Source organism: Solanum lycopersicum, chromosome 11 (genome assembly GCF_036512215.1).
Source record: "Solanum lycopersicum chromosome 11, SLM_r2.1".
NCBI lineage: Eukaryota > Viridiplantae > Streptophyta > Magnoliopsida > Solanales > Solanaceae > Solanum > Solanum lycopersicum.
Genome location: NC_090810.1, coordinates 6,314,703 through 6,330,639, shown reverse-complemented (window position 1 = coordinate 6,330,639; position 15,937 = coordinate 6,314,703). Strand labels below are relative to the sequence as shown.

Below are 15,937 nucleotides of genomic sequence, written 5' to 3'. Positions count from 1 at the left end.
GATATTACACATATTTTAACCAAAAAAAGTGTATAAGAGCAACTGTGTATCCAATAATACACCAATAAATTTATTTTTCCAGTTTAAGCAATTTTTATCCAAAACATATAAGTATTTATTTTTAATATAAATTCCAGAGTGTTTTAAAAATGTTAATAAAGTACATTTTAATTTATTTATTTACCAGGAAAATTCACAAATAGCCACAATTAGTTACGCTCCTTAGTTATAGTTTGCATATTTACAGGTTATACTTACAATCATAGTTTATGTTGCTATGGGCGAGTGCGTTTTTATAATTCGTATATATTTGTACAATTCACGTGTATTTATATATAATTGAGTTATTTTTATTTATATTTGTATAAATTGTCTAATATAAATTCATTTTGTATAAATTCGAAATAATAAGTCATATCATATCTTCTCATATATTATTATAAGTGGGAAACTCCAAAGTAGAAAAGTTGAATTACAATTTTACCCTTATGCTAAATTCAAATGTTATTAAATAAATAATGAATTAAATAGTAAATAGTAGAATTTCTATAATATTTTTATTTAATTGGTATACATGTGAGTAAATTAAATAGAACAAAAATTAAAAATAAGAGTTATCCCTTTGAATAGATACATGTATGTGTTTCATCTTCCAAATTAATTTATATTTTTAATTAATATTTGTCTTTAATTTGTAATAATACTTGACCTTTCAACTTTGTAAGTGAATCTTCATATTTTAAAACTATATTTTTTCCCTATAAATACAAATCTTTCTATGAAAATTTTTTAATAGTATTTTCATAGAAAGATTTATACGTGATACAATTTTTGTGTGGAAGACTAGAGAAGCTTTAATCAAGTGAAGAAAATTTCAAGGCAAAAATGATTTCTGTCAAGATTACAAGGCGTAATGTGATTATAGGGATGAATAACACTTCAATTACTAGAATATCAGAGTTTGATGTATTTGTTTTTGTAATTTGTTGAGATTAGAACTATGATAAGACCCCTCCATTTATATAGTTGAATGTCGCTTTCGTTAACTTGTCTTCCAAAACTTTTAACTTTTTTTTATGGTCAAAGGTTGAATCTTTATTACTATAGCTTTTTTTCAATTTGCATTATCAATAAAAAAAATAGGGAAAGGAATGTCTTCAATTTACATTATCAATTTGCATTTTCGTTCGTAGTCTTATGCTAAACTTGCTCCCATATTTGATTTTTTTTTTTGTATTTGTAATTTTATTTTAAGAATGTATTTGATTGAATGGTGTATTTTCGTATGAATTTTTTAATACTTAGTCATAATGATTTTTCATTACAGATTTTGTAACGACCTGTTTAGTCGTTTTGAGCAGCAGATTTTATTTCTGGAAAAACTGGCTGAGACGACGGATTCCACGACGGACCGTCATGGGCACGACGGACCGTCGAGGGGGTCTCGTTCCAAAACACTTAGAATTCTGAAATTTGGGTACTGAAATCGACTCTCTGAACTTCGTGACGGAATGGCAGGACGGACCGTCACAGGCGTGACGGGCCGTCACAGACCCTTCAAAGAATTGAGTCTCTGAACTTTGTGACGGAAGCAGCAGGACGGACCGTCGCAGGCACGACGGGCCGTCACAGACTGCGTAATCCCAGGCTGGGTCGGATTTCTGTTAAATGTTTTAAGGGGCGTTTTGGGCTATTCCTGCTTATAATTATAAAGTTAGTGGTTGAATATTAATAATTCAATTTCTTGAGGGTTAAAAGAGATAACCTTGAATCAATTAATTGGGTTAATTCATCAACTTTTATACTTAATTATATGTTAATTAGGGTAAAAGAAAGAGGGTTTGAATAAGAAAAATAGAAAGAACAAGGAGAGGGAAAGAGAACGATCGAGAGAAGAGGGAAACGAAGAGGAAACAAAGCTTTGGGAAATTGCTTGCTTGATCACGAATCTTCGGTGGAGGTAGGTTATGGTTTATGCTATTCGTAGTAAACTCTTAATAGCGAATGATATGTATTGGGTAGTGTTGTAAACCCTTCTATATGCTTAATTGTATGCTTGCATGAATGTGATTATATAATTGTGATAAAATAAGCATGATGAAGCTATTGAATCCTAAATCTTGAAAAACCCTAATCTACTTTGGTAATGATGATGCATTGGTATAAAAGAAGGCTTGATGAACGAAAGTAGTGAGATTAGGGGATCGGGTGCCACGTTCCGGTACCAGGATAGAATATGGATAGGGTGTCACGTTGCGACACCAGGATAGTATGATGAGGATCGGAGTGTCACGTTCCGACACCAGGATAGAATATGGATCGGGTGTCACGTTCCGACACCAGGATAGAATATGGATCGGGTGCCACGTTCCGGTACCAGGATAGTATGATGAGGATCGGAGTGTCACGTTCCGACACCAGGATAGAATATGGATCGGGTGCCACGTTCCGGTACTAGGATAGTATGATGAGGATCCGAGTGTCACGTTCCAACACCAGGATAGAATATGGATCGGGTGCCACGTTCCGGTACCAGGATAGTATGATGAGGATCAGAGTGTCACGTTCCGACACCAGGATAGTATATGAGGATCGGAGTGTCACGTTCCGGCACCAGGATTAGTAAAGAGAATGAATCTTGAAATATGTTAATATACTCAATTTAATGAACCTAATTCCCAAATGAGTATGATGGGGAGGCGTGAGTCCTCATTGATGTGTTTGGTGTTGTGACCAAGGGTTATGGTAAGTGTAAATGCCGCATGTTGAGTATTGTAGTTGATTTTATGATATTATCTGATATATACTGTTTTCTATTTTGAGTTGGCCGATGATATCTACTCAGTACCTGTGTTTTGTACTGACCCCTACTTGTATGTTTCTTTCTTTGTTATTTGTGGAGTACAGCAAACGTACCGTCGTCTTCAACTCAACCGCAACTCTAGCCAGTCTTCATTACACCGGATTTCAGGGTGAGCTAACGCTTCTAGCTTGGACTGTATCTTCTTCTTCATGTCTTGATGCCTTGAAGTTCCGGCATGGACTAGCTTTTTATTTATTCTAGCTTTCTAGATACTCTTAGAATTAGTGATTTGAGGATAGATGTTCTTGTGATGATGACTTCCAGATTTTGAGAATAATAAGTATTGAGTTTTTAGAAGTTATTTAATCGATTTTCATTAATGAGTTTAAGTCTTCCGCATTATATTATGTTATTTATGGTTGAAATGTCGGGGTTTAGATTGGTTGGTTCGCTCACATAGTAGGATAAGTGTGGGTGCCACTCGCGGCCCGCTTTGGGTCGTGACAGATTTAGTATATTTGAATTCTTTTATATATTTTATTTTTAGATTACAGTTTTGTTTACATAGTACATTTAAATTTTATAAATTGTTTAATAAATTAAATATTAATAGTAAATAGTAAATAGTAAATCATCATATTAGTATACATAACTTACCATCAACTTGTAAATGTATGTATCTCTCACTAATTATATTCATTATGTTCATTACTCTCATTTCTCATCGATAATCTCAAATGAATTAATATTTATTTATGTCAACTCTTTGTATTTCTCAATGCTATCCAATAATAAATAGTGACATTTTACACAATAATATATAAACTTAAACCAATTGAAGAAAAAAAATGAGAAAATCTCTATGCTCTCTTTTCTCGTCTGTTTTTATTTATTTAGTTTAACATTTATGTTTCTTGCTTGTTGTTATTGTACAACGTACTTTATATTGTTGTGTTATTATTATTGATAATTTACTACGGCCTGTTGCTTTGTATACATTAACCTATCATGTTGTATTTTAATATCTTCATTGGAATATTGAATTTGTGTGATAGTTTTTTTTTTTTTTTACTTTATGCACTTTTAGTCAATTTTATAATTAAAGATATAATATTTTTACTAGGAAGATATATGTAGTTTCTATCGAAACAATGATAAATTTTACGATACAAAATTTATATGAAGTATCTTGGGATAAACGTGCAACGCACGTTCCTAAATCTAGTTATATTATAAGTGGGAAGCCTCTTAGCTCAAAGTTGAATTACGAATTTGCCCTTCACTTGAACATTATTTGAATATATATAATATTATATGAAAATAAAAACATAATATTATAATTTTTAATTACTTGAAAAATAAATTCACATTTCAATTTCAATAATTAGGATAATTGAAAAGACAACAGTCTGAAACTTACATTTAAATAACCATGAATAGGATAAGCAAAAAAGCAATTGAAAATAATAAATCTTCTTCCAAGTGAATAATGAAATCATTTCATCTTCATATACATTTCAAAAGGCATGGAAGATATAGGAACACTATTTTAGTTAAGAAACAGAAGACTCTAAGACAATCATATGAAGTGTGGTGTCTGCAGCAATTTCTCGAAAACGACAACGGCGAAGAATTGATTTTGTGTTCCTAGAAATCTCATAGTCCTCCGCCATCCCCTGCCCTTCAATAATTTTTTTTTTAAATCGGAAGGTTTCAAATTTTTAACAATATTTCTTTGTTGTCCCTCTCTCTCTCTTATTGTAGAATATGTCTCTTTTTAAATTAATGATGCAATTTGAAGTGTTCTTGGAATTCAAGATATATAGATTTATCCGAGTATTTTTATAACGTAGTTTCAGTCAGGATATTCACTGGGTTTTTTTCCTTTCTCTATTTTATTAATCTTTATTTGTTCCTTTTACTCCTTTTTATTTTTTTCCTTAGTTTTTCATTTTTTAAAAGGTGAAATTTCAACAATAAATATGATGAAAGTATATAATTTACAGGTAATAGTAAAATAATTTTACCTTTGAAGATCACACAAGATATTTATTGGAGCTATAATTTTTTTTATGCAATATATTTATTCTCTTATTTTCGCGTATGAGCTTTTAAATCGTATAAATCATCATTTCTCTTATAAGATTAAGATTTTAGTTAGAGAACACATTTTAATCATTCTATGTCTTAGATATTATTTTCTCTTTAGTTTGAATTTGTAATATTTTTTTCTTCAAATTATACATGACTCATCACAAACGTGTTTATAATGTTGTTATTGAATCGTTTGTTTTTCTTATTTTGTTAATTTATTTTCTGTTTTGTAAAAAATTAAATTTGAAAATGAAAACATATTTTTTATTTTTTACTATTCGAATGAGTGTTGAATTTTTCATGAATACTGGAGCATCATATCATTAAAAAGTAACACAAATATTGCTATATTTTATATAAATACAATAAAATATACTCATATATAGACCCGTGGACTTATCACAAGTAATTGCATTTTCAAGGCAATCTTATTATATTGTTGTTAAACTTTGATTTTTAGGTGCTTTATAGAAAAATAAGTCATTTATTTGGTACATATTTTAGGATCTTTTTGTTGTAGTATGCAGAATATGTAATTGAAATTTATATTTCTGATAAAGTTGTCTCACGCCTTTGTTATTTCATTTAAGACATTAAATACATTTTTATTATTATTTTTCAATCAATTATTCATAGATATTTTTTTAAAAGCGATTCATAGACATATTTTACATTCAGGTTTCACATATTTCTGGTTTGATAGCAAATGCATCATTCTATTTTATGAGTTATTCTAATGAATAAAAAATAATTAGTAAAATTAATATTGTTAATTTCAATATTTTATATCTTATATCTCACTTATAAAAAAAATTGTAATAATAGTAAGAGATAAACGTGTTGAGAGTTTTTTTGTTGTTTAGGGATGGAGTTGGCAAGCAAAGTCGGAGACGCAGTAAGCAAAGCGCTGAACAGCAACAAAGTGTTGAATGTAGTGTTAATGAGTGCATTTGGATTGCTATGTATGAGATCAGTGCAGCAACAGAAGAATATGGAAGTTCTTGAAGCAGAAAAGGACTCTTTGCTCAAATCTAATAAAGCTATGAAGAAGGATATGTGGGATTGGAAGCAGCAGCTTTTTGCTGAAGCTGAGTTACCCAATCCACTTATTCCACTCTCTAAGATTAAAGCCATTTATGGAGACGTTCAAACCACCACATCGACTTCTGGTATGACTTTTTTCCTGTTTCTTTCGGAATCATAGCATTTGGGTTCTCTGGGAATTGCAGAAATTAGCTTTACTGCAAATGATTTTGTGGGTTTGGCTTGTTTGGATTTGGGTATCAATGATTTAATCTGTACTTTGCTCTATCAAAAATGGTCACTAATTAGAGGAATAGGGCTGAAAGAAATTTAAGGCGGTTTGGGTTTAGTCTGATGTTAGGGTTTAGTTTAGTCTGATGTTAGGGTTTAGGGTTTTACTTCCCATAAGTTTGCTGGGTCAACTTGTTAGATAAATTATGATTACAAATTTGAGGGATTGAGATTTGGTTGGTTACTGGAAATAAGAACTTGATGGGGTTTCCATTGTAAGTGTCCCGGTTTTGCTGCTTCAAAGAGTTAAGATTTCTGTATTAGATCAGGTCTGATACAAGTATTCATTTGGTTTTGTGGCTGTTATTATATTCAACGAAATTTTACGTGGACAGGTGGAACTTAGAGGTTTATCCAAGATATAGCAAGGTCTAGACTTGAGCTAGTTACTAAAAGGATTATAAATATAGCAGCACTTACCAAGGATAAGTTCTTTTAGAAATCTCAGGTGGATGAACCCTAGTTTGCTTTATAGAAATGTGATTACTTGAAATTGTATGGGTGCAAGAGCTGATGAAGCAAGCGCTCACCTGGTGTCGTAGCCCCTATTGATATAGTCTTTTGCTACAAACAGTCAAAGCTGTATGATGGTGGAATGGAATTTCATAGAAGTAAAAACCAGATGCATTTATAAGTGTATCATTTCTACATGTATAGATGAGTGGGTGTTATTTGTAGAAAATCATTTCCTCTTGAAAGGTTTTCTACTTTTGGTATACTTGTCGTATATGGGCAAAGCTTTTACCCTTTTCTAATGAAATTGATTAGTTCAACAAAAAATTAAAATTTAGTGTATCATTTCTTTATAACTATATTAGACTGTTAGTGGGTGAATGTTGTTCATTCCATTAATTGGATCTTTCGCCTGCTCTTGCAGCATTATCCATGTCCTTCCTTATCATCGTTCATCATATGCCACTTTTGGTGTTCCTTTGCATTTATTGAAGTAAATCTCTCTGGACTATCATTTATTCAAGAATCAAGATGTTGGGAAGCAAAATTCTTCAAGCTTTATGATAAAATAGTAAACACACCATTCGTGTAACTAATGAAATGATAAATTCAAGTAATGTTTCTGCAAAAATTGGTTAAATTACCAAATAAAGGGATTCTGCTATTAGAAGTCGTATATATGACGTATTAGAAAAGATAATCAAAGTACGAAATTTTGTAGTATTACCTCTGCTTAATGTTACCATTTTTGAAATAATAAAAACCCACTTAACTTATAATGGTTATCTTTCTATTATTTTATACTGTTTAATTTTTGCTTCTCTAGAATCGGACCATTGAGAATCTTCCAAAATTGCAAAACCTTGATAATCTTTTCCTCTCCCTCCTTTCTATTCTCCTTCACATATTACAATTCTTTTAGACAGTTTTTGGTGATCATCCACTCCGCTGATTAAGCCTTTCTTCATCAATAGAGAAATCATGTCATTGTACACCAAATTATGTTTCTAGCTACGGACAATCATGGAGCATTAGCAATAGGTGGACGATAAGTCAAACAGGGAGTCTCTTGCCTTTTCGATATTTTAACAGACACAAGATATTTGAGAATTCTGACTCAACAAGAAAAAACAAGAAGAATTTTCAGAGCACACAAGATTATAGCCTAGTAGTATATGAAGTGGGTGGAAACCTTGGGAGCAGGGTTCAAGTTCCAGCAATGACAAAAATCAACTTGTTGGCAGATTTATTCTATACTTGTGCGCTGGTGGGAATCATGTACCCTGTGGTAGTAAAGCTGTAGAATAATTGGTCCAAACACCACCATTATAAAGAAAAAGAGAAAAACAAGATTCATGATGGGCCTAGATTCCTCATTTGACATTAACACCAGAAAGGTAGACATTGCCGATAAATATGGAGATTCATTGCGAAGAGTCCAAATGCCCTGCTAGAAAATGCTCAATAGTCTACAAAGCCAGTCTTTTAAAGAAACCTCTCCTAACAGAAAATGCAAGTGTCATTAATGAAAAATTGTGATAGATGAGAGTTGTACCATCCTTAGGATAAAGTTCCTCAAAAGATGTCTAGTAGGAACATCCTAACATGTTAACACATGCGCTTAATGGAGTGGTTGACTCCAGGAGGTAGGGGAAGTTGGAAATGTTGAGCATATTAGACTTCGACAGCTCATATGATCATGTGAATTGGGAGTTCTTGGATTTCATAACGCTGTAGACAGGATGTGGATTAAGTTCTCCCTTTCAAGGACCAGATTCTCAGTCCTAGTGAATGGTAGACTTTTGGGAAAAAAGAAAAAGTTGTGAAGATCTTCTCAATATTTTATTGCTGCAATGGTTTATAAATTCATAGCTTATTTGCAAAATGTAATAAAGTACCACATGAAATTTTTTGATGAAGTAATAATAGATTTCATTACTGGCATCAAGAAGATGCAAAAACATACAGAAAACCTTTGTAGCTGCATTACATAAAGAACTATGCTAGTGCCAGGGAGCTAACAAAGTTCAAAAAGGTTTCAGATAATAGATTTCATTACTGGCATCAAGAAGATGCAAAAACTTACAGAAAACCTTCGTAGCTGCATTATATAAAGAACTATGCTAGTGCCAGGGAGCTAACAAAGTTCAAAAAGGTTTCAGGGTAATCTACCAGAGAAGTAGTTTTCCACATAAATAGAAACATCAGCCATTGGGCCTTGATGTAATAATTTGGAGTTGACGAACCATCAAAACATCTTTCTGTTCCTCTTTGTCCACATACTTGCAGGTATCATTTCCAGATTTCCTTGATGGCCTTATCAACTTTCCAACTACTCCAACCTTCATTGGCCTCTTAACTGATCTGTGGGTTGCGCAGCTGAGACCAAAAATAGAGTAGAACAAGCACCATATGTGACTAGCAATTTTGCAGTGGAGGAATAAGTGACTGTTGGTTTCTATCTCCTGTTGACACATGTAGCATCCGTTGACTATTTGGTCGCTCCTTTTCTCGAGATTGTCTTGGGTGAGGCATGCTTTATAGTGTCCAGCAGAAACATTTAATTTTTTTGGGCAGCTTAGACTTCCACGGCCAGTAGTTAATCAAATTATTTGTAGCATGAGTTTGCATAACCCGCTTTACCTGAGTACCTGCCATCATTTGCACTGCCCCATCATAACTTATTTGCTGCCTGCAAATTCAATCTGTATCCTTCCAGCCTGGAGATTCCTTTTGGAAAGAAGTTGCTGGTTTTGCCTTCTTTATTCTGAGAGATATGGAGTTTGGCTCACTAGAATTTGAAAAATGTTGTGGAATTCATCCTTGAGGATTGTGTTGTTTAACCAATATCTTTCCTGAATGTGGTGTGTAGACCATTGCCTGGTATTAATTGTGTTCTCTGGAAAGAGTTCCTCCTTAAGCTTGCTATACTCAAATATTTTGTACATAAATTCTTAGCTGAAGGTGTAACATTTATCAATGTAAAACCAGCCTATCACTTTATGAGATCCCGATCCTGCGAGTTTCAAACTGTGGGGAAGGGTAGAGGGACAAGCACATTGTCCACCTAGTTCCATACCATGCATCGTTGACCCTTGGGATTTCTTGGTTATAAGAAAAGAACCTTCTGTTCTTTTTGTTTTCTCGAACTCGGTTTAGTTCTTTTTAGATTTAAATCTTGTGAGTCTGGTGATAGCAAAATTCTTGTAGGCTGTAGCCACTTCTAAATATCTCCTCTTTAAGAGTTTGAGATTTCAAAACTATATTTAGTTCTATCTCTCTTTTATGTATTTTAGGAGATCATGTGCTAACATTTCTATATGATAAATGAAGGACTATGCATTGTACGTTGAATTTTGCAGTAAAAGAATAGTTGGATTTGTGCCACAAATTTGAGCAAGCCAAGATAATCTATGAGTAAATATTTGATTGATGCAAGTTTCTCTTACAAGGCAATCTTAGCAGAAAGACCCCCATTAGTGGCCTCAGTCGAAATGATTAAGAGGATGTGGAAGTTCTCTTTTTCTCTTTGTCTAACAATGACTGGTTGATTGAGAAATCCTGTATAGTGTGTTTTTCTTGGGGTATACCTTCCCTGGGTAAGAAGAGCTAATGATCTCGCTAATACAACAGAGGCAAAAGTTAGATAGAATTTGCATAGAACTTCTCTGAGAGAGAAGAAAAAGTTGTGAACATCTCCCCGATATTGATTCCTGGAGGGTTTTAGCTTCTGACCATCACAATTATTATGTTAGAGACCAAGTATAAACTTGGGCTGAATTGCTTAACTTGTATTTACAGGAAGTAATACATAAAGTTTTCTGTCAATAGCAAAGTTATTCTTCACATAGGATATTTTGGGTAGGAAAAAAAGGGAAAATGGGAGAATAACACACCAGAAAAGTCAACTCAAAGATGGCTTCTGCCTTCTGAGGTAGAATTGGTGGACTGAGACGTCGATGCTAGTGATGGCACTTGAAAGGCTTTTAACGCTGTTTTTTTAAGAAGCAGAATAAAAGTTTGACCTTAAGGGCATCAGATGCTAGTGGCCCTTTCAGGAAGGTGGTGAACACTGAACAAACCCTTAACCTTGTTTTTGCCACAGATCTACCTCAAGTCATTTCTTTTTCTTCTTGAGCTCCTTTTCCTCTGGTGGATGTCAAATAACAACAACTGGCATATTGTGATTGAGTATTGACAATAAAAACCATACAACTTTGAACAGGACTTCATCTGACACAATCTTTTGTAACTGCCCGGAATTAACTTCATATTGTTGCTAATTGTTAAAAGCCTTTTGTTGCTGATATATATATAGACGAGTTCTTAATATGAACTTGGTAATGAACCAAAATCGAGTTCTCATTTGCGGTCTTTGTTATTTTCAGACCAAGAATAGGGAAGAGAAAATTCAGTGTCATCCCGTGAATTAGTGAATTAGGCAGGATCTTTTTTTATTTAGAATAAGAAGCAGTGGATCAATTGCCCCTTGTGCTTTGGTCTAGTGGTAAGATTGCAGCTTGTCATGTGTTATTGGCCCTCGGATTTCTCGGTTATGGAAAAAAAGTGGTGTGTCAATTTTCGAAAATCTTATTGTAAATGTGAAATACTTATAGGATCCTTGAATAACTGAATTTTTCATTGTGGAAATGACTTAATTATTCAATATCTTGTGTTTCATAATCACTGAAGGCAATATAATCCACAAACACTCATCTGCATGCGCGCGCGCACACACTTTGTATAAGTATTATGGAGGGAAGTTGCTACTTACATTGCTTATCATCAAAAACATACAGGTGGAGATGCTCATAACGGAGATGGAAAATCACCTGCAGGAGTATTTGTTATCTGAAAGCCATTGTTGTAGCTTGTTCATGACGAAGCAAGTTGTTTTCTGGCAAAATAACAAGCGGCCACTCAGATCTGTGAAATATCATGCTTCAGTTAGTAGAATGGGAAGCTTGGGAAAGTGGTGTAATTCTGAGTTTTCTCTTGGAACTTAGTGATTTACAGTTGTTTTTTCCCTTCTCCTCTCTCATGTAGTCCGTTAGGAGGTCGAGATCCAAGTTTAATTTGTGGTGACACTGCACCACTTATCTACTTTTGTTGCTGGGACTATGCCATGAGCTGAGTTTCACTATCTATCAACCAAATATTTATGAGTTCATGCATTTGGATGTTTGATTGATTCCACTTCAGTTTAGGCATGGGTGTTCTCAGCAAGATAACAATGTAACCAGCTTTTCTTAGTCACTGTGAAGATATGATATTTTTTATAACTTATTTAGTGATCATGCAGCTTACCTCAACTTATTTGGCACTGAGGTTTGATAGTTGTTGTGATCAAATTTGTTACCTAAAGGTGGCTATACAAACAAGTGAAAAATTACCTAAGTAGACATAGCTACAATATTTACAACATACAAGTGTAACTATTATACTTTAAAAATACCATCAAATAATCTTTTCAATGAAATGAGGTTATGTTAACCTGTTGTAAATACCTATCAAATGACATCCTTATATGCAGGAACTAGAACAAAAATTTGAGTAAATAAAGCACTGATAAGGGGAGAAGTGAGGGGTCGAATAATCTATCTTCTGCAAAATTGATGAAACCTCTTCATCTGTGATTTTAAAGGGGTTATCTTTGGTCTTGTTCTTTCTCATGTATTAGAGGAACAGATTCCATCTTGTTCTCTGGCGTACGAGGAGACTCTCGAGCATGTTGTGATAGGATGTGCCTCACATAACCATAAAATGTACACCCAACAAGCGTCACTCCACATCCCAGGGCATTCATAGCTGAGATCGGATTTTGGAATATCATCCATGAAAATGTAACAGCCACGGCAACCTGTTAAAAATGGTCCGGACCAAAGGCAACGTAAGTAGCAGGATCTTGTATTTGGTATGATTTAAAACATGAAACAAGACTGCTCGCTCTGAAACCTGAAGAGTGAAAGTGCATGTCGGTGGGGGAAAAAGGAGAGGAACTCACCTTAAGGTTTCCAGCAACATTGAAAGTGACAGCAGTCGTGGAGTGGATAACATAGAAGATAGAGAAGTTAAGGCAGAAAGCTAGCACTCCGGAGAGAAAAATAAGAAGCATGGATGGAACGACTGAAGGGAAAGTGTATAACCATTCTACAACCCCAGCTCCTTCAAAGAGTAAAGACGGCAGAGCCAGTATCATAGTTGCATAGGGAGCCATGTAGTATACTGTGTTTATACTGGAGAACAATAATAAACCAACATTAGTTACGACACATATACTAGCAGCAGCACTGAAAGCCTGTCACTCCATTGACGTTTGGTCACCTGATTTGTTATCTATAGAAGTTTTTGTTACATCTCAAGCAATACCTTTTGATTGGGACGACTACAAGGAGGGGGAGGAAGAGGTAGGTACTAACCTGTCAAATTTGTACCCATGCAACAACGACTCTGCTAGAATAGTTTTTGTAGAAGTAGCAAGGCAACCAAACAAAGCAGCGCAAAATCCTAAAGTGTTGAAACTGAGCTCAGTAATAGAAGTAAGAAGAATTCCTCCAACAATGGGAATCAAGGAAGTCCAGATCCTCCATTCAAAGCTCTTCCTCCAAACTAGCCACTGCAAAATCACTGTTCAAACATACGCAAAAAAATAAGCTAAGCAGTGATTAGGTAGAGGCCTCAGAAGGGCTTTGTGGCTCAAGCTTTACCTGTTGTAGCAGGAGTAAATGACTTTACGGTCTGCATAAAAGAGACAGGAATATATCGCAAACTTACATTCCCCAAGACTATGTTGATACAAAACACAAATGACATCGGAAAAATTCTTCTCCACTGATCTGTGGGTTCGACCACGATGAGTGGTTTAAGTTTCAGCACTTTAATTACCAGGTATGCACCAATAGCTGAGCATATGAAGTGCACGCAAGATACTGTCAAAGGAAATTTAAACACCAATTTCTGCAAAGATGAGTAGAGTACACAATCATAAGCAACGATACTGCACGAAAGCATTACACATCTCCTAAAACTGGGGTCGGAATTTGTAGAAAGGTAATGGTGGAAGAACAGTGACACTGGTGTACAAATTGAGGTCCGTTATCATTTTAGAGGCGTCGTGATTTAACTCATAGAGGAAGCCTGAAGAGAGTGAAGGTTCAAGCTAATGTTGCTCGGACTCTTCAGAAACGTGAACGGGTACGTGTGGGACCCTCTAAGAGCCAAGAGTCGCCAATGAAGCATTGGACCTTCTCAGAGGCGCAACTAGGTGGGGGTTCATGGGTTCGAACGAACCCACTAGCTTATTTGTAGACCCTATAATATTGGAAAGGGAAAATACACAAGTATCCCGTAGACTATAACCGAAATCTCAGAGACATACATTAACTAAACTAAGCTCCTATTACCCCCAAACTTATTTTTTTGGTAATTTTGTGCACCTTTTTGGTTTATGTAGTATCCAAATATCTTTCACGCGGCTCAATTGCGTGGAGTCACGGAATGTGCCACGTAAGACAAAATGTGCACAAATTTTTTTATAAAAAATAATTTCAGGATAATAGTATCTTAGTTTAGTTAAGTTGTATCTCTGGAATTTCTGTCACAGCCTACGGGATAGTTGTTCATTTTCCCTATTAGAAAATTAAATAACAATATGTATATTATCATGTGAAATTGATTTGAAACCCCAAAACTCATAATCTTGGTTCCGCCTCTGGCCATAACATAGAAGAACCCAGGTGGCAAAATCAAATCTTCTAACAAATTTCTACTTTAATGTGGCAACATTTTATTAGTTATGACGACATAAAAGAAAAGGTAACAAACGAACAATACAAAAACTAAAGATACAAAACATGTAATGAAGCACAATTTGAGATCGCAAATTAAAATCATAATGTTGTTAAAAAAAGGATACCTGAAAGATCCATTTGTTCATGATAATAACAGCAACATTGAAACCCCACCATTGAAGAATAGCAAAAATGGATCTAACAACACTCCATTGGCACAATACATTCTCCTCCATTTTTCTCTAACTATAGGCACGCCTGTAGGGCCAAATTGGGCTAAATTCGAGGTGGGTTAGAATCAAATGAGTCATCTATGAAGAACCAGAAAAGAAAATGGAAAAGAGTGAAGGAGAAAAGAAGAATTGTGTAGGGTCAATCTGTTTTCTTAGGAAATGGAAGATATAAGGACATGACACGTCTTCCTATGTTTCATCAAGTGTAGCATATATACATAATATATATATATATATACTTCCTCCGTTTCGTAAAGTGATTTGACACGAAATTTATAAATTTAAAAAAAGACTTTTGAATCTTGTGGTTTTAAATTAAATTTAGGTTGAATATATAAAATTGTTCTTTGATCTTATGATCTTAAATATGTCACATGAAATAGCTGAAATTAAAATATTACCAAAACAAGAAATAAATTATTTTTTAAAAATAAAATAGGGCAAGTATTTGAGATCATGCCACGTGTCTTTCCGTTTAACCAAAGGGTATATGTGATCAAAAATTATGACAGTAAGGGTATTTATGATCCAAAAGTATAACGAAGGATAAAAACGTACCATTTTTAAAAATTCGGGGATATATTTGACCTTTTTTCCTTATGTTTATATTGATTCAAAACGTCCTTGCGATTAATACTTTGTTTAAAATGTCCTTAAACTATGCAAAAGGAACAAAATAATCCCTATTTGTAGTTTGGTTTAAAAATATCCTTACCGTCAATATTTTGGTCCAAAAATACTTTTATTATTATTTAATGGGTAAAAAAATACTCATTTTCCAAATAAATATATTATTATCTTCTTTTCAACACATTCTTTTCTAATATTGTTTTTTTAATTAGAAAATGTTTATCTTACTTTAACTCAGGAAAAAATAAAAAATGAAAAATATCTCTTACTTTGTTATTATTATTTTCTTATCGTTATATAAATATATATAAGGGAACATGAAATTATTCTATTTTAATTGATAAAATGAGATTAAGAAGAAAATAATTTCCTACATTCTAATTCAAAAACAGTAATAATGTTATTTAATAATATTTTAATTAAAAAGAAAATATATTTTAAAAGAAAAAATGTATATATTTATTCGTAAAAAGACATTTTTGACCGATTTTATAACTATAGAGGCATTTTTAGATAAAATATTAAAAATATTAAAACAATAAATAAAAGACATTTATTTCTTAATTTAAGGATATTTTAAATCATTTTCCTTGTAACGAGGGAGCTTATTGTGAAATAGT

At 33.6% G+C, this 15,937-nt stretch overlaps 2 protein-coding genes across 4 annotated transcripts; one reads left to right on the top strand and one right to left on the bottom strand.

Annotated features, from left to right (window-relative positions):
- The first annotated feature begins 5,573 nt into the window (after window positions 1-5,573).
- LOC101245608 (uncharacterized) lies at window positions 5,574-11,950 on the top strand. 3 transcript variants are annotated; one of them, XM_004250267.5, is made up of 2 exons: window positions 5,574-6,066; window positions 11,464-11,950. In XM_004250267.5, exons 1-2 carry the CDS (start codon window positions 5,763-5,765, stop codon window positions 11,517-11,519), a joined length of 360 nt encoding a protein of 119 aa, XP_004250315.1. In that variant the 5' UTR covers window positions 5,574-5,762; the 3' UTR covers window positions 11,520-11,950. The 3 variants fall into 3 exon arrangements, with proteins under 3 accessions (XP_004250315.1, XP_025883905.1, XP_010312775.1); XM_026028120.2 differs by having other exon boundaries at window positions 5,712-6,066; window positions 11,357-11,950; XM_010314473.4 differs by lacking the exon at window positions 11,464-11,950 and adding an exon at window positions 7,089-7,328 and having other exon boundaries at window positions 5,713-6,066.
- Window positions 11,951-12,079: 129 nt separating this feature from the next.
- On the bottom strand, window positions 12,080-14,889 carry LOC101245314 (GDP-mannose transporter GONST5). The gene is made up of 5 exons (XM_004250266.4): window positions 14,580-14,889; window positions 13,372-13,621; window positions 13,084-13,291; window positions 12,669-12,900; window positions 12,080-12,524 (listed from the first exon to the last, which is right to left on the bottom strand). Exons 1-5 carry the CDS (start codon window positions 14,688-14,690, stop codon window positions 12,312-12,314), a joined length of 1,014 nt encoding a protein of 337 aa, XP_004250314.1. The 5' UTR covers window positions 14,691-14,889; the 3' UTR covers window positions 12,080-12,311.
- Between the last annotated feature and the right edge of the window lie 1,048 nt (window positions 14,890-15,937).